The sequence below is a fragment of the Eschrichtius robustus genome, chromosome 4 (genome assembly GCF_028021215.1).
Source record: "Eschrichtius robustus isolate mEscRob2 chromosome 4, mEscRob2.pri, whole genome shotgun sequence".
Taxonomy (NCBI): Eukaryota; Metazoa; Chordata; class Mammalia; order Artiodactyla; family Eschrichtiidae; genus Eschrichtius; species Eschrichtius robustus.
In genome coordinates, this window is record NC_090827.1 from 152,608,446 (window position 1) to 152,629,502 (window position 21,057).

The 21,057-nt window shown below is 50.4% G+C and overlaps 1 protein-coding gene across 1 annotated transcript; it reads left to right on the forward strand.

Moving 5' to 3' along the window:
* Positions 1-1,400: 1,400 nt before the first annotated feature.
* TMEM271 (transmembrane protein 271) lies at positions 1,401-2,519 on the forward strand. Its single transcript, XM_068542370.1, has one exon. It carries the CDS (start codon positions 1,401-1,403, stop codon positions 2,517-2,519), a length of 1,119 nt encoding a protein of 372 aa, XP_068398471.1.
* The last annotated feature ends 18,538 nt before the right edge of the window (positions 2,520-21,057 follow it).

The following is a 21,057-nucleotide window of genomic DNA, read 5'->3' on the forward strand; positions in this document are numbered from 1 at the left end:
TCGCTGCAGCAGCGGCAGCGACGGTGTGGCAAGAGCCGAGGGCGCGGGCCCAGCCGCTCGGCCCGGTGGGACCTCAGAGGGCTTTCCAGAGACGCCCCTCCCAGGTCTGGTTCCGGGAGGAGGCTGGGGGCCCAGAGAGGCCTGGGGGAAGGCCATCTCCGCGCCCCAACCATCCCCAAGCCTTCCTCTCACTCATCGAGAGTTCTTCTCGGTCCGCGTCGGTCGGAAGGAGCCGATTTACCCTCCCCCGCGCTGCACCCCCCTCCCCCGCGGTGCTCTCAGGCCGTGAACCGCCTTCTGATGAGTTAACTCACTCGCACCCGCATCTGGGGGAAATTCCTGCATGATCCCTGAGAAGGGCTTTTGCGACTAAAGCGCAACGAGACTCCTCCAAGGTTCTGCCTGAGGCTTCACCTCCAGTTCCGCAGCACTTGCACCCCCTCCCCCGCGCCCTCGAGCCGGTACTACCCGGGCGGCGCCGGAGGGTCGCAGCCCCTGAGCTCCTCCTCCAAACCCTGCCCCCCACCCCGCATCCGGACTCCCGCCCTCATCTCACCCCTCCCCCGAGCTCCTCGCTCCCCGTCCCTTCCCCCACCCCCACCCCCGCACTCAAACCTCCTTCCCCCACCCCCCACCCCCACCCCACCCCACCCCCACCCCCCGGGCTCTTCCTTCTTCCGCTTTCCCCCAGACTCGCCTCTTCCCCCTCCCGCAGTCAGGCTCTCCCCCGTAGCCCCTCAGCGCCGGGGCGCCCCTATTCCTGCCCCCAAGCTAACTTCCCAGGCTTCCTGATTTCTAGCAGGCCGGTGGGCATGGAGTGAGACCCCAGCCCTGTGACCAGGGGAGCGCAAAGGCAGGGTCTCGAGAGGTGGGAGGTGCCGGAGGTGGGGCCTGGGGGCATCAGGGGAGGGAGGCAGGGGTGGGGGGTGGCGTTCCCAGAGAGGCCAGGGGCGCTGATAGGGGGAGGAAGGCGGAGAGACGCGGCGAGCGGGCACCTCTCCTTGGGGAGGCGGCAGAGGGGTGTCCTAGGGGCTACGGGGGTTGGGGGGAAGGGGGGAGGGCGGCGCCTGGGCCTGGCGCACCGGGCCGCGGGTGGGGTGGGGGGGGAGCTGAACGTCCTGGGAGGGGCACCGCGGGCTGGGGAGTGGGCGCGCGCGTCCTGCGGTCCTCCGCGTCGCATCGGTTCCCTGTGCGGGGCCGCGGCGGCGGCGGCGGGAGGCGGAGGATGCGGGCTCCGGCGGCGGCGGCGGCGGCGGCGGCGGCGCGGGCCCGGGAGGACGCGGGAGGATGAGGAGGAGGCCGGCGGTCCGGCCGCGCGGCGCCGGGAGGAGGCGCAGGCGGCGGGGGCGGCGGCGGGCGGCGGCGGGCGCGCGGGGTGCGGGCCGGCTCGGGCGCGGAGGATGAAGTGGAGCGTCCGCGGGGCCTGCGCCGCGCTCTCCTCCTGCCTCCTGCTCGCCTGCGCGCTCAGTGCCGCCGCCGTCGGCCTCAAGTGCTTCTCGCTGGGCTCGGAGCTGCGCGGGGAGCCGTTCCGGCTGGGGGCGGCCGCCGGCGCCTTCTACTCGGGGCTGCTGCTGGCCGCCGGCCTCTCGCTGCTCGGCGCCGCCCTGCTCTGCTGCGGGCCCCGGGACGCCCCCCTCGCGGGGCCGGGGCCGGGCCCGGGGCTCGGGGTCCCCGCGGCCCCAGCGGGGGCTCCGGAGGCTGCGCCGGGCGAGCCGGGGAGCGCAGCCGGGCCCTCGGGGCGGGTGAACAGCCAGAACCTGCTCCTGCTCGGCGTTCTCGTCTTCATGCTCGGGGTCCTCAGCGCCTTCGCGGGCGCCGTGATCGACGGCGACACCGTGTCCCTAGTGGAACGCAAGTACTCCCACTACTGCCTGCCCCCGCGCGCGCCGGCCGCGGCCCCTGGCCCGGCCGCGGGCACTGCGGCCGCGGCCCCCGGCGCGCCGCGCGCCCGCAGCACCCTGGACAGCGCCACGTCCGCCAAGTGCCGCCAGCTGAAGGACTACCAGCGCGGCCTGGTGCTTTCCACCGTCTTCAACTCGCTCGAGTGCCTCCTGGGCCTGCTCAGCCTCCTGCTGGTCAAGAACTACAAGTCCTCGCAGGCCCGGCGCGGCCGGCGCGGCCGGCGGAAGGGAGGCCGGGCCCTGGCGCGGCCCCGCGGCGGCCCGGGGTTCCGTGCGCAGCCGCCAGGCTCCCGGGCGCGGCGGGGCCGACGGGGCCGGCGGGGGCGGAGGCTGCAGCAGCGGCCGAGCGAGGCTTCCATCCTGTCCCCGGAGGAGTCGGACTTCGCCGCCCCGGGGGACTGCGCGGGCTTCGCGGCGCGCCACGCGGTCTCCTACATCAACGTGGGCGTCTTCCACGCGTTTGACGAGGCGGGCGTGGAGGTGTGCTGCGGGGGGCACCCGTCTGTGGAGCTGCCGGGGTACGCGCCCTCGGACCCCGACCTCAACGCCTCCTACCCCTACTGCTGCCGGCCGCCCTGCGAGGCGGCGCGCCCCTGGGAGCCGAGCCGGGCCTGCTGAGCCCCCGGGGCCGATCCGGATGTACTGCGGCCGCCTCCCTACCCGCCACCGCAGCGAGGGAGGTCGGGGGCTGGCGGGTCGCAGAGCCAGGCCTCTCCGTGGCGACGCATCTTCAGGGGCGGTCTGGCCCAGCGCCTCTGGGGGCCACCCGCCACGAGACTGGCCCTCCAGTATGATTATTTCTGTGTCTGGGAGGTTTCTCTTCTTTTCTGTGTCTGTTCGTATCCGGACTCCATTTTAAAGTTTACAATAAATGTTTTGGGGTTGGCTCGCCCCACCGCACTTCTCTTTGGCAAGTCCGTTCCCTGGGCGCGTTCCCTGGGCGCCCCCCGAGACCCGAGTGAGAGCTCGCCCAGCGAGGGTGATTTCGCGGCGGGAAGAACGCTCGCTGAGAGGACAGAAAGACAGAGCAGCTGGTCCTTTAGGAATGGAAGAAGTGAAGAAGCACCCAACAGCAACACTTTGTACACGGATGTGCCTGCTTTTGTTGATACTTTCTTACTGTAAAGCTCTCCATAAACAGTGAAAATGTTTGGTAAATTTATTGCAATTTAAAATTGGTGAGTTCCTTTATTAAATTAATTGCCATGTTATTGGAGATATTCATCACATTGGGGTTAGAGGATGTCGACACAAATCCGTTTTGGGGGGAAATGATTGAATTTGGTCAGACAAATGTTGAGTTTGAACAGTTGTATTATGCTAGTTGGTTGACTAAATCCAACCTCTTTCTGAGACTAAATTTCTGTGTGTATATCAGGTCCCATACATTTCTTTTTCTGGAAACTGGCGATGGGGTTTTTTACAGCGAAGCTGAGCTTATTTTGGTTAATACATAAGAACAATCCAATCCTATTCTGGAAAATCACAGTCATAGTTTTTCTGGCAAAGATTATTATCCTGTTGATTAATTCATTAATCTGGTGATTTTGAATATTATAGCATTTCATTTGAAATATACCCCTTAAATAGCCTTAATTGATGTGAAGGTCATACTTTCAAATCATTAGGATATGCATGTGTGTGCATGTTTACACATGCAATATGAAATGCGTTCCAGATGATGGTGAAGTGTGTTTCCACCCAGTCTTGTGGGCTGACTGGGAGCCAGGCAGGCTCTGAATCTTGGGAAAAGGTGATCCAACTCCCATGTGCTGGAATTGTGGTGCCAGGCAGGTGTGCTGCTAATTCTGAACGTGCTCTAAGCAGAGCCCCACCTTGACCCAAATGGTGTGTGCCTCCTGCAAAAGGAGTTGAGGATACACTCTGTGCTCTGCTAGGGTGAGCACAGCACAAGACACTTGAGGTGACAAAAGCTAAGGAAATAATGTGTAATCTCTCTAGAGTGTATAGGGGTCCACTTCTAACTGTGAATAAGTAGCCAGATGTAGCGTTGGAGATGTAGTTTCCGGGTGCAGGCTCTGGGTGAGACCTCTCCTTAGCTCCCAGGGCACTGCCTGCAGCTCGAGTTCCCATGTACCCAGGTGACCGAGGCCCACATCCAGCCGGGACCTGGCCAGACTGCCCAGCTGCAATGGAAACTGCTACAGAGAGGAGGCCCTCTTTCCACTCAGAGAAGTGCAGACCTGTCACCGTTCAGTGGAGGAGGCAAAGCAGTCGTGCTGATGCTTGGACAATTACTTTGAAACCTGGGGATTCTGATCGGAGAGGCCACGGGCAGTGTCTTCTCCTTGTTATGCTGATGCCACCCGAGGAAGAAGAATCATCCAGAGCCAACCTACTAGGTCCTCATCCACAGACCTCTTCAGATAATGGTCCATATTGGGCCTCTGGCTTCAGCCAGGCTGAGGGCCCGGCCCAACTAGTCCCACTCCGGTCCTTATGGCCTGGCGCCCCCTGCCCCCACACCCCCAGCCCACTGGCCATCAATGTAAGTAGAAAAAGTGATAAGTGGCAGCACAAGTGACTTTTAAAATACTTTTCCCCATCTACCTAAGCCAAATCAATACGGCACTGCCAGGCATCTCCTGCCCGCTGAGCAGGGCTGCTCCTCACTCCTGGGGCAGAGACCTCACCGGCAGCTGCAAGGCTTGCCTTCCAGAACTAACGAGGAGGCAGCCTGGCCAGTGTGTGCCCAGTGGCTGGGCACGCGGTGGGCTCTTGCGGAAGGCAGCTGGGCGGGGACCCCCGGCACGGAGCAAATGCGTGAGCAGCACAGACGTCAGCTGTCAGGCCCTCCCGTATCCTTCCTGTTTTCTGAGGTTCTGTCTACACGGTTTGTGCAGCTGAAAATGTTAGATGCCTTATGAATCTTTCAAATTTGCAAGCAAAATCAAGTGTCAAACTTTCTTTGGGGTAGAGCAGAAGGGCAGAACGGGGCGGGGCAGCAGAGAGCATCTGGGGGTGCGGACAGCGGCTTCTGCCCTGTCAAATGTACGTTTGACCAAGAAGCCAGATGGGATTTTTAAAGGTGTGTTTCTAACTCCATGAATATGGCTAAGTCCACGTTATAGAGGCTGATATAATGATGTGGGATACCAGGGTTTTAATTTTTAAAGTTTACTAGAGGAAATAAAATCTCAAATATCCCTACACTCAAATTGTTCCAAAGACCAGTACTCGGGGAAACGAGTGGAGAATCGTGAAGCTGCCCAGCTTCCTTCTAATTGGGACGAACTTCCTGTGATGGCTCCAGAGTCCTGGCAGTTTATCCACCGCGCAAGCCCTTCTCATTCACGCTTGTTCTCCTTTTTGAAAGTTTAAGTTAGTTGTTTAGAATTGATTCTTTATGCTCCTTGGAAAATAATGCCAGTTCTTGGAGCTTTCTTAAAATATGGGTCTTATTCTATTTCTCAGAATAATGATAAACTCTTGGCCTGGTGGAGGCCAGACCAAGAGTTTATTATCATCATGAAATACCAAAATTAAACACATTTTAGTGTTTTTACATCACTTAATGCTGAGTTTGTAAGTTACTATTTTAAACATAAAGGTTGTTTATATTTAAAAGAATAATTTAATTAACACCACACATGACACAGTCACCAAACAAGCCGTGTTTTCTTAAGACTGATGAACCAGTGATCCCAGAGTGCCTGGGTTTACATGCTTCCTCAGGCAGAGGAGGTGCTCTTGGCAACACAAATCGCAACCACAAAACTGAATTTTCGACTGATATTCAATTAAACAATCATTTAATTTAAAAAATCAGGCAGATGGTGTTTGTGGTGAAGATGAAACTGCTGGTGAGCAATGTTTTTACTCTTGGCTGGTGTCATGACGCCGAGCAGGTGGGAACCTCCAACGTGTACAGAGGCACACACATACGTATGTACACACACTTATGAATGCACACACAGGCACACAGTTATGTGCGATGCATGCATGCACATATGAGCGTGCACACACATCACATGAGTGCACACACACATAGGAAAGCCCACAAACACAAATGCACACGTGTGCACATGTACACATGCATGCATGTGTTCATACTCCCACACACACACTTGTTTGCAAGAACATGCACCAGTGTATGAACACACACACACACACACACACACACACACACACACACACAGCCTCCCCGGCAATGTCTGAGGGCCAGGCCAGTGGCCCTGCCTGGGGCACCCAGGACGCCAGGTGCAACGTGTCGGGTGGAGTGGCCTGGCCGTGGGCTGGTGCTTCCCTTGACAAGGCATCATAGGAGCACAACTTGGAGGGCACCTGTGGGTGCTGAGCGGCACCACATAGACCTGCACACTCTGTCGCATCCAGGTGTGGCGAGCTGGTGGGACGGCTCCTCACCCAGAAGCCAGCACAGCACAGCCAGCCACAGCAGGGGGGCGCCGGGGTCAAGGGGGCTGGGCGCAGGCTGAGTTCCCAGGCTCCCAGGCGGCAGTGTTGGGGAGACACTGCTGGGCTTGGTGTGCACTGACCTCTGGGTGACCTCCGGGCCGGGGGAGGGCTGCATGCAAGCCCTCAGTGCTGTTATTGCCCCAAAGCACTGTTTTCTCACCAAGATATGAATGAAAATTAATAAATGAGAGACTCGAAGAAAAATGAATTCTGGCATATAAATAAGAATAAACTCTTTATATACCTGTGTACCTATTTTTGTAGGAGACAGAGGCAGCAGCCTAATGTCCATTGGTTTATTTTCTAGATGATCCAATATCTTTGCTTAATTTGCTACTTTTCAGCCTAGCGTTTTTCAGGAAAAACCCCCACCAAAATGGAAAAAGAAAATGTAACTTTGGAAAACAGTGCCCATACATCATTATGTCCCCAGTTTGAATTCTAAGGACTTACTGCGGAGGTGGGAGAAAGCCTGGTGGTTCCTGTCGCTGTTTATAATGGTTTTCTTAAAATCTCCATGTTTGTTTCATGTAGAGAAGCCACGATCTCTACTTTACCTTTTTATCTACTATTGATCCTCAACAGAATGTCAATAGAAGTCCTGTTACTTTAGGACCAGTGAGATCTGTGTCAAAGCACAGCACATTCCACAAAATGATCATTTCCTCCCTGTCTCTGCGGCGCTTGTCCTGATCGAGCAAACTGTGTGGTCACGACCACGTGGGCTCTACCGAGGGCAGGAGCTCCCAGCAGACGGGGGTGGGGTGGGGGTGGGGGATGGGGACGGCTCTGGCACCCGGAGGGCTGCCTTTCTCCCTGACCCCAGGCTGGCTTTGGCCGCACACCTGCCATGCCCGTCCACTATTCCTACACCGCCAGCCTGAGCCCTTTCTTCAGCTCCACTCCTGATACAACTTTCTCCTAAAACGTGTGTCAGATTGTGCTGTCCTACCCAGAAACTTTCAAGAACTGCCTTTTCTGAAGAAAAGTAAACCCTCATGGACCTGGCCCAGCCGTCTGACCCTTCACCCTTCTCTGGGGGCCACGGGGGGCCCCTGTCTGGTGGGGCCGAAGTAGGCGTGGCGACCGGGGCCGGTGTGCTTCCTTGGGGAAGCGAACGGAACGGCGGCGCTGAGTCCGGGGGGAGAGGAAGGGGCGCGAGGACGCGGGCCTGGACCTTCGCGGGCTCTGTGCTGCCTCGGGCGCCTGGACGTTTTAGGAGCTTATCTTAGTTTCCTGGGGCTGCTGCCACAAGGCATCACAAACTACGTGGGTTAAAACAGCAAGTATTTATTCTCTCACAGTCTGGAGGCCAGAAGTCTGAGGTCAGGGGGTCGGCAGGGTTGGCTCCTTCTGGAAGCTCTGAGGAAGGATCCGTTCCGTGCCTCCCTCCAGGCTGCTGGGGGCGGCAGTCCTAGGCGTGCCCGGGCCTGTGGACTCACCGCTCTCTCTGCCCGCCTTTCGTGGCCTCCACCTCTGTGCGTCCTTCTCTGCCTCTTAAAAGGACACCATTGGCTTTAGGCCCCTCTCTAGTCCAGAGTGATCTGCAAAGACCCTATTTCCAGATAAGGCCATGTTCTGGGTGAACAAGAATTTGGGGGGGGACAGTGCTGAACTATACTGAACCCAGTACAGAACTCAGTTGAGGCTGAGTGGTTTGCTCCTTCCTTCCTGCCTGGGGCCAGCTCTGAGGACCCCTGGGAACAGGCACCCCGTCCCTGAACCGGGGCACAGGCATGAAGCTGGTGGAGCCCTCGTCAGCTGTCAGATGAACATTCTAAAAGAAGCTGAAAGAGTAAAATTAACCCCCCGAGGCGAAAAACTTTCTGAAAATAAGTTCCATTTGGTGTATTCGCAAACATTTTCAGATAAGAGCCCCGGAGACTGCGATATTTTGTGAATCCAGCCTGGAACGTATCACCCTCCTCTTCTTGGCAGGTTGGGGGGTGGGTGGCCCTGGTGTCAGAGGCTCTCCTCCCGCTGGGAGACTCCGCTCGGGTTCAGGTGAAAGGCCATGGACTGTGTGCTCCCGGCCCCAGGCTGCTCCAAAAGGGGGCTTTTCCCGTCTCCAGGCCTCTCCGCCTGGGGCAGCGCGGACCCTGCTGTGGCCTCGGTCTTGCTCATCTTAAGGGCTTTCTGCCCACCTGCTCTTTCACCTCCCAGCCTTGGTTCGCACAGTCCCCTCAGCGCCTCTGCCCATTCCTGGACCCTTGTCCCCGCCCCGTGTCGTGGCCCCGCTGGGACGTCGCCTTTGCTGGGAGCGCCCCTCAGGTGCACCTGCAGGACCACCTGCGCCGCCGGCCCTTGAGGCAGTGCCCCCTGCCCCTGCCCAGTGGAGCCGCCCACAGCTGTGAGCTCTGCCACCCTCCCGCCTCCCTCACCTCTTGCCATCCCCATCCCTTCCTGGAGGCTGGGAAAAGCCCCAGGGGCTGCCGGAGACCATTCCCTCACCTGCCCGTGCAACTAGCCTTGACGGAGCCTGCATGCCAGCCCCCGGGGTCCCACACCCGCCGCCATCTCTGTCAGCACAGGCATCACCTGATCAAGGGCTAACTTGTCTTGAGGGCTCACCATGGGCCAGGCCCCATGTGGCAAGCACTTTGCAGACACTGCCTCCGCTAATCCTGGAAATGGCACTTTACCGGTGGGCAAACCGAAGCTTAGGGAACGTGCTGTGTGCCCGGGATGGAGCTGGTGTGAGAGCAGCAGTCCGAACCCAGCATTGCCTGGTGCCTGGGCCCCCTGCCTGTTGCAGCCACAAGCAGGACCAAGGTTCTGTTCCCAAGTGGCATTTGTGGGAGTTTTGTGAGCCCAGGTGTGGGGTGGGCAGTGTAACCATCTCCAGCTCCCTCCATACCTCTGTGCCTTCAGCCAACGGCCTGCTCACTGCCCCCTTCAGGGTCCCTCAGGACCCTAAACTAAGCCTTTCGCCCGTAACTCAGCATCTCCCTCTTCTTGGTTGAGGGGCTCCGTCCCTACGCCCGTCACCAAGCCCCTCAACGCAGCCTCCGCTAATTCATCTCAGTGTTCATTCAGCAGCTACCCACTGGACCAGATGCCGGATTCCAGAGGGTGCTGCACGCTCCCTCCCTGCCCCCTGCCCTGATGCAAGTGCATGTGCTCACTCTTGGGAGACTGGAGGGGAAAGAGACTTTCATATTCTTTTTTTTCCATACGAAGTGCACAGATCTGGTTGTATTTTACACTTAAGGCACATCTCAATTTGGACCGGCCACGTTTCAAAGACTCAGTAGCTGCCGTGGCGAGTGGCTGCTGAGCACCCTAACTGCGGACAGCCTCCTCCCCACACGCTTCCTTTATTTTCATCAGTAAAAATGTTAAATGTGATGTACCGCATATAATATAATAGACGCGTATCCACCGTCTAGATTCAGTTTACATGGCATCAAAAATAAAACAGAAAACTCTTAACAGTCTAAAATGTCATTCCCCGTACTTGGTCCCCATTTCTCTTCTAATTTTAAATATGTAGAGTGGTACATGGGCAGCCAGGGTGTCCCCCTCGTCCTCTGGGTCACCACTCACCTCTCGTTGGTTGTGGGTCATGCCTGGGGTGTTTTCATGCTTCCACAACAAAAGTGTGTGTCTGTGCACATTATATAGTGTTGCTTTGAAATTTTTTTTTTAATTGAACTATAGTTGATTTACAATGTTGTGTTAATTTCTGCTGTACAGCAAAGTGATTCAGTTATACATATATATACATTCTTTTTGATATTCTTTTCCATTATGGTTTATCACAGGATATTGAATATAGTTCCCTGTGCTATACAGTGGGACATTGTTGTTTACCCATCCTGTATATACTAGTTTGCATCTGCTAATCCCAAACTCCCACTCCATCCCTCCCCCTTGGCAACCACAAGTCCGTTCTCTATGTCAGTGAGTATGTTTCTGTTTTGTAAATAAGTTCATCTGTGTCATATTTTAGATTCCACATATAAGTGATATCATACGGCATTTCTCTTTCTCTTTCTGACTTACTTCACTTAGTATGAGAATCTCTAGGTCCAACCGTGTTGCTGCAAATGGCATTATTTCATTCTATTTTATGGCTGAGTAATATTCCATTGTATATATATACCACATCTTCTTTATCCATTTCTCTGACGATGGACGTTTAGGTTGCTTCCATGTCTTGGCTACTGTAGATAGTGCTGCAGTGAACATTGGGGTGCACATTTTTAAACTTTACATAATGGTGTCATACTGAGAAGAGTTCCTGGACCCAATTCCAATGACTGTGTGTGGAGGCTTCTTCACACCAAGCCGTTCTTGATGCCAGTGTGGAATCTGAGAATTCCACTCAATTCTGACACTATCAACCCAGAGATAGAATCTGATTTTGCCCTCCACTTCAGACACCAAACACAAGTCCAGGTTGTACCTCTGACAGATTGACTATAAATCAGAGGTTCCCATGAGTCCCTCCTCTGGGTCGTTCCATTAATTTGCTAGAATGGCTCAGAGAACTCAGGAAAACCTTATGTTTACTCAGTAGTTTAGTGATTTATTATTAAAGGATATTAAAGGATATGAATCAACAACCAGACGAAGAGACACACAGGGCCAGGTCCTGAACAAAGGTGCTTCTGTCTTCGTGGAGCTGGGGGCCCAGCACGGTGGCACCAGGAACCTTCCTGGTTCCCTGACATGGAAACTCTCCAAAAAGGGTCAAAAAGAACTCCTTTTTTTTTGGTTTTTATGGAGGCTTCATTAAACATAGTCATGATTGACTAAGTCATTGGCCAATAGTGATTGACTCAACCTCAGCCCCTCCCCTCCCCTCCCCAGAAATCAGGGGGTGGGACTGAAAGTTCCAGCCCCCTAATCACCTGGCTGGTTCTCCTGGCAACCAGCCCCCACCCTGGGCTGGGATACAAAAGTCACCTCATTAGCGTAAACCCAATTGTGATAGACAGGGCTTGTTACGGATAACAGGACAACCACTTCACCTTCATGGCCGTGAAACACTTTCAGAAACTGAAGACAAGAGGCCAAATGTTAGAACAAAGGATACTCCCATTGCTCTCATCGATATGAAAATTCCAAGGGTTTTGGGAACTGGGAGCCAGGAACTGTGGGTGAAGAGCAAATACATCTGAGAAACACATTTCCGTCACGTGCATATTTTGTAAATGATAATATCGCAGGACATGTAGTGTGTTAACCTCAACATCATGTCTTTGAGATTTGTTTGTGGTCTCACTGGAACTTGTTCCCGTATTCTAACTGCTGTGCTGCGTCGGATCGTGCAGCCAACCCTCAGCTCATTTGCCATTTCCCCACCGAGTCGCTCCTAGGGGATTTCCTTTCTCCCCTTACAATCCGTGCTGCACAAAACCCCTCACCTGTCTCATTCCCAGGGAAGGCTTCTCTAAGCTTCACACTCAGGTGTGTTCCTGGGGCCTGTGCCTTTCTGCTCTCCCAGGAGCTGCACCATGGGGGCTCTGGGCAGGCGTGTGTAGGGCCTGCCCCCACTGCAGCTCAGGGCCGTCTCCTGAACCTCCCTCAGAGACCCTCGCGTTTCCTCTTGTTAGTTGCTGTGAAACGGTATCTCACAGTTTTCACCTGCATTTCCACAGTTACTAGTGAGGTATTGACTGCTCTGTAACTCCTATGTTCTTATTCTCTAGCATGGAAAAAAAAATTGCCTGTCTTTTTACTGATTGATTTCTAGACATATACCCTGGGTACTGCTCCTTATCCCAGAGCTGAGTTGCCCTTTCGTTTGGGGTGTCATTTGTCAAAAAGTAAATCACATTTATTAATCCTTTCCTATATGGCTTGTGATAAATAAAGAAAATGCAGATTAAGTCATCAGCCACTGCAGTGCTGACCGACGTGCACCCTGAGAGGAATTTAGGAAGAAAACAGGATGGGTGATCTGTGCTTTGGACAAGCAGGCTCCTTAGATCATTAGATGCATATCTCAGGAAGAATTTTAATGAAGCCAGGCTCTTGCATCTTCCCCTACATAGAAAAGCACTAAAACCTTTAACCTGAGATGTCTGTTCTTTGTGAACAGCAGTAGTCTTTTACCAAGATGTAAGCTTGACTGCACATATTCCCAGGCCAAAGATTACATATAAGCTAGGCTTCTCGCCTGACCTCTTCAGAGCAGTTTCTCAGAGCTACCGCGTGGCTGTCTCCCAGGCCATTGTCCTCAGTACGGTCCCTGAATAAAACTTAAGCTCACAACACATATGTTGTGCAGTTTTCTGTAAGTCGACGCTTGTCTTCCTGTTTCTTGCTTAAGAAATTCTCCCTATCCTGGTGGTTTTTTGTTTTGTTTTGTTTTGTTTTCGGCCCCGCAGACTCTTCGTTGCAGGGCTCGGGTTTCTCTCTAGTTGTAGTGCGCGGGCTAAGTAGTTGCGGTGTGTGGGCGTAGTTGCGGCGCGCGGGCGTAGTTGCGGTGCGCGGGCGTAGTTGCGGTGCGCTGTCTCAGTTGCCCCGCGGCATGTGGGATCTCAGCTCCCTGATCAGGGATCAACCCGTGTCCCCTGCATTGGAAGGCGGATTCTTAACCACTGGACCACCAGGGAAGTCCCTATCCTGATGTTTTAAAGATATTTTTCCTTTTCTTGTAAAAGTTTTACAGTTTTGCTTTTATATTTAAGTTGTTGGGGCCCAGGGTAGGCTGCCCCAAAATGTGCCTCAATGGCATTTGGATTATTTTGAATTAAAGTTACTTAAGGAATGGCCAGTGCAAAAGGGACACTCTGGACCTCCTCTCTGTGCCCTGAAAGCAGGAAATAAGTCTCCCATGTGAAGGTGCCCTCCCTGTATCTGGACGCAGAAGGACACCCTTATCTCCAGGGACAGGGAGTTAGGACTGAGAAGCCTGTCTAAACAAACCTTTGTTACTTTTAAAATTTATTCCCCAAGCCCAGACTCTGCTTAGATTTTTTCACTAATTGAGCACTCAAGCCTAAGTTTCTTTCTTTGTCCTCTCTCAATTCCTCACAAATTTATAGTTTCTTTGTCTAAAAAGTATAAAAGCTGCCTGCTTTGGCCACTTCTTAGGTACTATTTCTGTGAGAACTCTGTGCACATGTATTAAATTTTGTTTCTTTTTCTCCTGTTAATCTGTCTTGAGTCAGTTTTATTACTAGTCCAGCCACAAGAACTCACGTGGGATAGAGAGAGAAATTTCCTCCTTTCCAATAAGGCCTTTAATCCATCTGGGAAGTTATCTTTGTTTATAATGTAAGGTAGAGATCTCACTTTATCCTTTATTATTAGATATAAGTGTACGTGTTAACCACCATTTTAGAATCTGAGATGAGACCTGATTAAAATAAAAAGGTGTTTATTTGGGGTTTGTTAGGACTGTAGCCCAGGAGGCACAGAGCCAAGATCACTTGAATTGTGTTCTGTGGGACTATGAAACAGGGGATGCGTATGAAGGCAAAATCAGCAAGGTTACAGTTAGTTAAATGAGTTTTTTATCAAGAATTATAACTGGAGCCGCCAAGAAGTAAGGATGCTAGTTAAGCAAGGATTGGTTGGAGTCCGAAATGTTTGCATAGTTAGAAGGGGAGACCTTGAGATCATAAGGTTACAGCTGGCAGTGGCTAGCAGATACTGTCTTGAGAATGGCTGGTGGTGTCCTTGAGTTTAATATGGTTCAGAAAATTCAGGTTCTCAGTGGTGCAGGTAGTGTCTGAGACCAGGTCCTCAGTGGTTGCCTGACTCCATTGTTGTATGCCTTGAGGCAGGAGATAGATGGGCCCTTGGCCGAGCGGCTGGAGTTTGTCCCCTGTGGACAGATACTGCCCGATGCAGAGGAGGGGGAGCTGAGCGCTGCCCAGATAAGAGACCGCCTAGTTCTCATTCTCGAGGTCAAAGAGGCCTTCCCGACGATACATGCACAGAAAGGCTCCTTGGAGGTCAAAAAGGGAGTGATGTCAACCTACCCATAGGCCTCTTCACTAGTATCCATCTTGGCTAAGAGATGCACGCACGTACGTGGGAGGATCCTGAGATAAAGCAAATAAGGACTCAAAATGAGACAAAGCAAGATGATTGGCCAAAGGAAACCTGGAAGAAATGCCCCATAAAAGTGATTCAAACTACCATGAAGCCCACTCTCTCTCTGAGCCTACCCCTGTGTGCCTATTCACATGTACTCTTTTTCCTCCTAATAAACACTTCACTTATTTCACTACTTTCTGTTTCTTTGTGGAAATTCATTTTCTGCAAAGCCACACGGGCCAGGGCCTTGTTACTGGCCACTGGTCTAGTGGCTAGGATTCAGCCTTCTCGCTGTCGCAGCCTGACTTCAGTCTCTGGCCAGGAATCGAAATCCTGCTTCAAGCCGCTGCAGGCCAAGGCCACCCAAGATCACGCCTGAGCTATTGTTGCCGAAAACTTGGCCTCTGTGCACCGGTGCCGAATCAAATCTCAGAGACAGAGTTTTGGGTGAAGTAGAAAAGAAGAGCTTTATTGCTTTGCCAGGCAAAGGGTGCCACAGTGAGCTCATGCCCCTCACAAACTGTGTGGCCCCACCCGGGAGGGTTTGGTGAGGAGTTTTATAGCAGTGGTTCAAAGGCAGGTTGCTGGTAAGGATCAGGGTGTGTGCAGGGCCTGCACTCCTTTAATCTGGCCTCAGGTGGTCTCCTGATGAGCTTCTCTGGTTCCTTTAATCTGGCCTCAGGTGGTCTTCTCTGGAATGAAGAATGCTGACATCTTCCATTTGTTGGGGGTTTTAGTTCTGTAAGAAGCTCAAAGACATTGGTTTTATAAAAAAATTATTATTTATTTTATTTTTGGCTGTGTTGGGTCTTTGTTGCTGCACACGGGCTTTGCGAGGTTGCAGCAAGCGGGGGCTACTCTTTGTTGCGGTGCACGGGCTTCTAATTGTGGTGGCTTCTTGTGTTGCAGAGCATGCGCTCTAGGCGCTTGGGCTTTAGTAGTTGTGGCACGCGGGCTCAGTCGTTGTGGCGCACAGGCTTGCTGCTCTGCGGCATGTGGGATCTTCCCGGACCAGGGCTTGAACTCATGTCCCCTGCATTGGCAGGCGGATTCTTAACCACTGTGCAACCAGGGAAGCCTAAAGATATTGTTCTGTGTATCCCTTGAGGCGGAACCAGGACCCTCCCCCAAGGTGGCGCTATTGTTTCTTGGCCGCTCCTCCCTTGTCTCTGCATCCCCTCCCTTCCCTGATTAGCAACTGTTTGGACTTGCCAGTTAGGACTCAGGGAAGGCCCTGGAGGCTGGAGTCTGTTCCCTATAAACAAGAAACAGGGGACACAGAAAGGCTTCTGTGTCCAGGAGCCCCACAGGGTCCTCTTCAGTTTCACTATGATTACTCTATTATAATTCTGATTTGTCATCAAATGTGTGTGTGTATCTATCTGTCATCTATCCAGGTATCTCCTTTATCATTTTATCTTTATTGTAGGGATAGCTAATTTTTCTCACACATTTTCTTTTTTATTTCAGTGCCTTTATTAAATCAATTATTTTTAAGCTGTTTGTAACATCATCTCTCACGTAGGGGAACAAAATTTGCCACCCCAAAATGTGTCTCACAGCATATTATTTTAAGCTGGTTATTTTCTAAGAAACAGCAAGACTTGGGGAAAACTCTGAAAACCAGGCAGGAATTTCCTCCCCTTTTGTAAGAAACATTTACATTTGTAAGGGAAATCTCCATTTGTGAGGGCGCCTTCACCTCTATACCAGGAAGAGGAGGGTGACCAAATCTCTAGAAACTCTTAACAGTGGAGAAGGCACTGACTTAAATCTGCATCACAATCTTACCCTTGTTTACTGTGCTTTTCCTGTAACCACCCGTAATTGATTCATCCCACCCTGAACATTCTCTCTCTTTTTTTTTTAAAAGGGAATAGTTTTTTTTTGTTTGTTTGTAATTTTATTCATTTATTTATTTATTTTTGGCTGTGTTGGGTCTTCGTTTCTGTGCGAGGGCTTTCTCTAGTTTCGGCAAGTGGGGGCCACTCTTCATCGCGGTGCGCGGGCCTCTCACCCTCGCGGCCTCTCTTGTTGCGGAGCACAGGCTCCAGACGCGCAGGCTCAGCAGTTGTGGCTCACGGGCCTAGTTGCTCCGCGGCATGTGGGGTCTTCCCAGACCAGGGCTTGAACCCGTGTCCCTTGCATTGGCAGGCAGATTCTCAACCACTGCGCCACCAGGGAAGCCCTGAATATTCTCTTTTGTCTTTAGCTGAGGATGGTATTAAAGGTGAGGGCTTTGGCCATTTTGGTCAGTTTTCCTGGGTCTCTCCCATGTATACGTGTTAGTAAACTTTTGTGGAATAAAATTCATATTTTATGGCAAGACAAGAAAAATTTAAACATAAAATTTTTCTCTGCCCTCCGGCCTCCTATCTCCCCTCACCGTACATTGTGTATCTGCATTATGCATCAAGCAAACCTCCCCATTGGCAGGAACACCTGCTCAACCATAAAGAGCAACATTCTCCCAGTGTCAACAAGATAACTCCTTAAAGATAACATTCCGTCTTGACCTTCTAAGGGGTCACATGACCCACCACGATGACGCTTAGATCTGGATTATGTAAACTGTCAATAATACATCTTTTGATGTATAGCCCTCTGTCTCAAAAAACGTATATAACTATGCCTTGACTTCTAACAGGCAGAACAGTTCTCAGAGTTTTCTGAGATGCTCTTCATGGGTTATAATCCTCAAATTTGGAGCAAATAAAATTTTCCATTTCTTCCTTAGATTGACTGATTAACTTTTCATTGACAGTTTAATTTTCTCCTGTTAATTTGTCTCATGTCAATTTAATTGTTAGACCAGCGGGAAGAACCTAGAAGGGGCAGGGAAATTTCCCCCTCCCCAACACTCACATGTATTGATATTCTATATTTACACAAATTTTCTTCCATGTTATTCATTTTTTTCTATTGAACTGCATGTCCAATGTCTTTCTTCAGAATGTTGCTCTTGGCACTTTCCATGTGCATTTCAGATAAGACTGTCAAGTACCCTGAATTACCTTGCCAGGGCACAGGCTAGAATTGCATGGGGTTTACACATTACTCTGAGTAGAATGCCATCCTGTAATTTTGAGTCCTTCCATCTTTGAATAGGTCTATCTCTCCACTTATTTGGGTCTTCTTTTATGTTTTTCAATAAAGGTTAATACTTTTCTTTGTAACTGTCTTGCATGATGAGTTCTGTTAGAGTTTCCCTGAGATGCATTTTAGTTTTTGTGGCTATTGTAAATGTTGCCTTTTTAAAAACTTCATTTTCTATTTGGTTATTGCTGGTGTAAAGACTGTTACTGACCTGGTGTACTAATTTTGTAACCAACAACACTGCAAAAATTTCACTTTAGTTCTAATTATTTATCCATTTCCAATATCATCTGTGACTAACAATGTTGTCGTCCATCTGGTTGTACAAGGGCCAGCTCATTAACCACTGCAGTCGTTAACCTACGTTACGGAACACAAGTCCATGTGCCGGACGCACACTGAGGCCAAACAAACCAAAACGTCGGAGTTTGGAGCAGAGAGAGGTTTATTGCAGGGCCATGCGAGGAGACGGGTGGCTCAAACTCCCTGATGGGAGTATTTCTCAGCCAACAAATGCACATATACTGACTGCTCCCCTACCTCTTCGGAGCAGTTCCTCAGAGCTACCTGAGAGGCTGTCTCCTAGGCTATCGTGATCAGTAACGTCCCTGAATAAAACTGAAACTCACAGCTCTCACATTGTGCATTTAAAAATTTCAGTTGACATAAATGATGTCCTTGGTTTCCAAACCCTCTGCAAGTGATCCAAGTGTTCTTGCTAAGACCTCTGCTGGGGCCCAAGGTAGGTAGAAAAATGTACCTCAATGGCATATTAGTTAGTTTGAGTTAAACTTACTTAGGAAATGGCCAACACAAGAGAGACACTCTGACCTTCCTCTCTGTGCCCTGAAAGCAGGAAATGTCTCTCATGTGAAGGTGCCCTCCCTGCATCTGGATGTAGAAGGACACCCTTATCTCCAGAGACAGGGGATTCAGGGCGAGAAACCTGTCTAAACAAACCTTTACTTCTTTACTACTCAAACCCAAATTTTGCTTACATTCCTTTTTTTTAAATCTATTTATTTAGTTGTGTTGGGTCTTAGTTGTGGCACACGAACTCTTAGTTGTGGCATGTGGGATCTAGTTCCCTGACCAGGGATCGAACCCTGGCCCCCTGCATTGGGAGCACGGAGTCTTAACCACTGTGCCACCAGGGAAGTCCCTTAAATTCCTTACTAGTCAAGCACCCAAACCTAAATTTCTTTGTCCTGTCACTTACTCTCAAATTTATTGTTTCTTTGTCTAAAAAGTATAAAAGCTGCCTGCTTTGGCCACTTCTTAAGTCCTTTCTAAGAGCCCTCTGTGATCGTGAATTAAGTTTGTGTCTTTGTCTCCTGTTAATCTGCCCTGTGTCAATGTTACTAGTCCAGCCACAAGAACTCAAGGTGGGTACAAGGGGAAATTTTTCCCTCCCCGACATCTCCAACACAAAGTTGAGTAGAGGTGGAATGACAGGCCTCCTCTTCTTTTTTCTGAGTTAAGTCATTAAGTATGAGGTTTGCCTGGAATTTTGGTAGATACTTTTTAACATTAAGGAAGTTTCTTCTATTTTTAGTTTGCTGAGAGTTTTTTTTTGGGGGGATGGATTTTTTGTGTGTGTGTGTGTGTGTTTTTTCCAATATAAATAAGCATTGAATTCTATCTATGTATTTTTCCATCGATTATCATGATCATTTGTTTTGTCAACCAAAGAGGAAAAAAAGCCACAGAAGCTTGCAACTAAGAAAAGAGTTTATCTGGGGTCTTAAGAATTATAATTCAGGAGGCACAGATTCAGGTAAAACCAAAAGCGTGTTCTAGGGAATAGAAAGAGTCAGAAGCTTATAAACCAAAAGCCATGAGGCTGTGCTCTGACACAAGAAAGGAAATAGTTGTCCTTAAGCGATGGCTGTCATGAGTTGTTTTAGGATGAGGGTCAGATTAGTATCTTGAGTTTCTGGCAGATGCCTTCATTGGGACATTAACTGGTCAAAAGGTCAGATTCCATTCAGGTTGGGACCATATAAGCTCCCGCAGTGGCCCCCAGCTCCATTTCAGAGCTCTCTTAGCAATACTGACTCCATTTTGATTTTCCTTCCACAGTTTTTTCCTGGATTAATCTGTTACTGTGGTAAATTATACTAATCCAGTGTTCAATTTTAAGTCAAGCTAATACTACATCTAATTTGAAAGTCAATTGTACTATTGTTTTATCTGTCTATTCATATTTCCACCCCTGTAAGCAACCATTTTCTTTGATAATATGCCTCCATATGTATGGAAAAAATGATTACTATGCTGGTTATTTCCATTTTAGACTATTACTGATTTCTTTTTTTAAAAATTTTTATTGGAGTATAGTTGATTTACAATGTTGTGTTAGTTTCAGGTGTACAACAAAGTGAATCAGTTATACATATAAATATATTCACTCTTTTTTTAAGATTCTTTCCCTATATAGGTTATTACAGAGTATTGAGGAGAATTCCCTGTGCTATACAGTACGTTCTTATTAGTTATCTATTTTATACATAGTAGTGTGTATATGTCAATCCCAATCTCCCAATTTATCCCTTCCCCCGCTGATTTCTTACTATTGAACATTGGGACTAGTTTTTTTATACCCCCCACCTGACACACAACCTTCTCTCCCCAGTAGAGTTTTGGGATTTTTAGGGGTCAAATCAGTATTCTCCTTTATTAAGATCATAAACATTGTCCATAGGTGAGGTAAATGGGGTTCTGTGACTACATTCTCTTTCTTGTTTTTGTTGGAATTAACGGCTGACTGATGTTTTCCATGAACCTGTGGCCATGTCATCCCCAACTTTTAATTTTTTTTTTTTTAATAAATTTATTTATTTTATTTATTTTTATTTTTGGCTGCACTGGGTCTTTGTTGCTGTACGCGGGCTTTCTCTGGTTGCGGTGAATGGGGGCTACTCTTCGTTGTGGTGTGCGGGCTTCTCATTGCAGTGGCTTCTCTTGTTGCGGAGCACAGGCTCTAGGCGCCCGGGCTTCAGTAGTTGTGGCTCGCGGGCTCTAGAGTGCAGTCTCAGTAGTTGTGGTGCACGGGCTTAGTTGCTCCGTGGCATGTGGGATCTTCCCAAACCAGGGCTCGAACCTGTGTCCCCTGCATTGGCAGGTGGAATCTTAACCACTGCACCACCAGGGAAGCCCCATCCCCAACTTTTGACAGAAGTGAAAACATTCTCTCCATGTGTTCAAATGTTCCAAGTAATCCAGGATTTCTTTTCATACAGACCTCCTTCTTGAGCTCTCATCCCTCCTGACATGGGCTCTGGGGGTCTCTGCACAGTTAATATCCAGGGACCTCCCCCTGCCCTGCTCGGGTCCCTGCATGCAGCTCTACACTGCGTCCCAAGATCTTGGTGTGTGGCAAGTGGGGCTGAAATCCCACTGAGCACACTAGCCAGTCACAGATGTTTATAGCAACTTTACTCATAGTTGTCAAAACTTGGAAGAACCCAAGAAGTCCTTCAGTAGGTGAATGGATAAACTGTGGTCCATCCAAACAGTGGAATATTATTCAGCACTAAAAGGAAATGAGCTATCAAGCCACAAAGAGACATGGAGGAAACTTAAGTGCATGTGACTGAGTGAAAAAGGCCAACCTGGGAAGGTT

Bases quoted from the DNA above. Each gene is read 5' to 3' on its own strand.
- TMEM271 (XM_068542370.1), top strand. From the start codon at position 1,401: ATGAAGTGGAGCGTCCGCGGGGCCTGCGCCGCGCTCTCCTCCTGCCTC.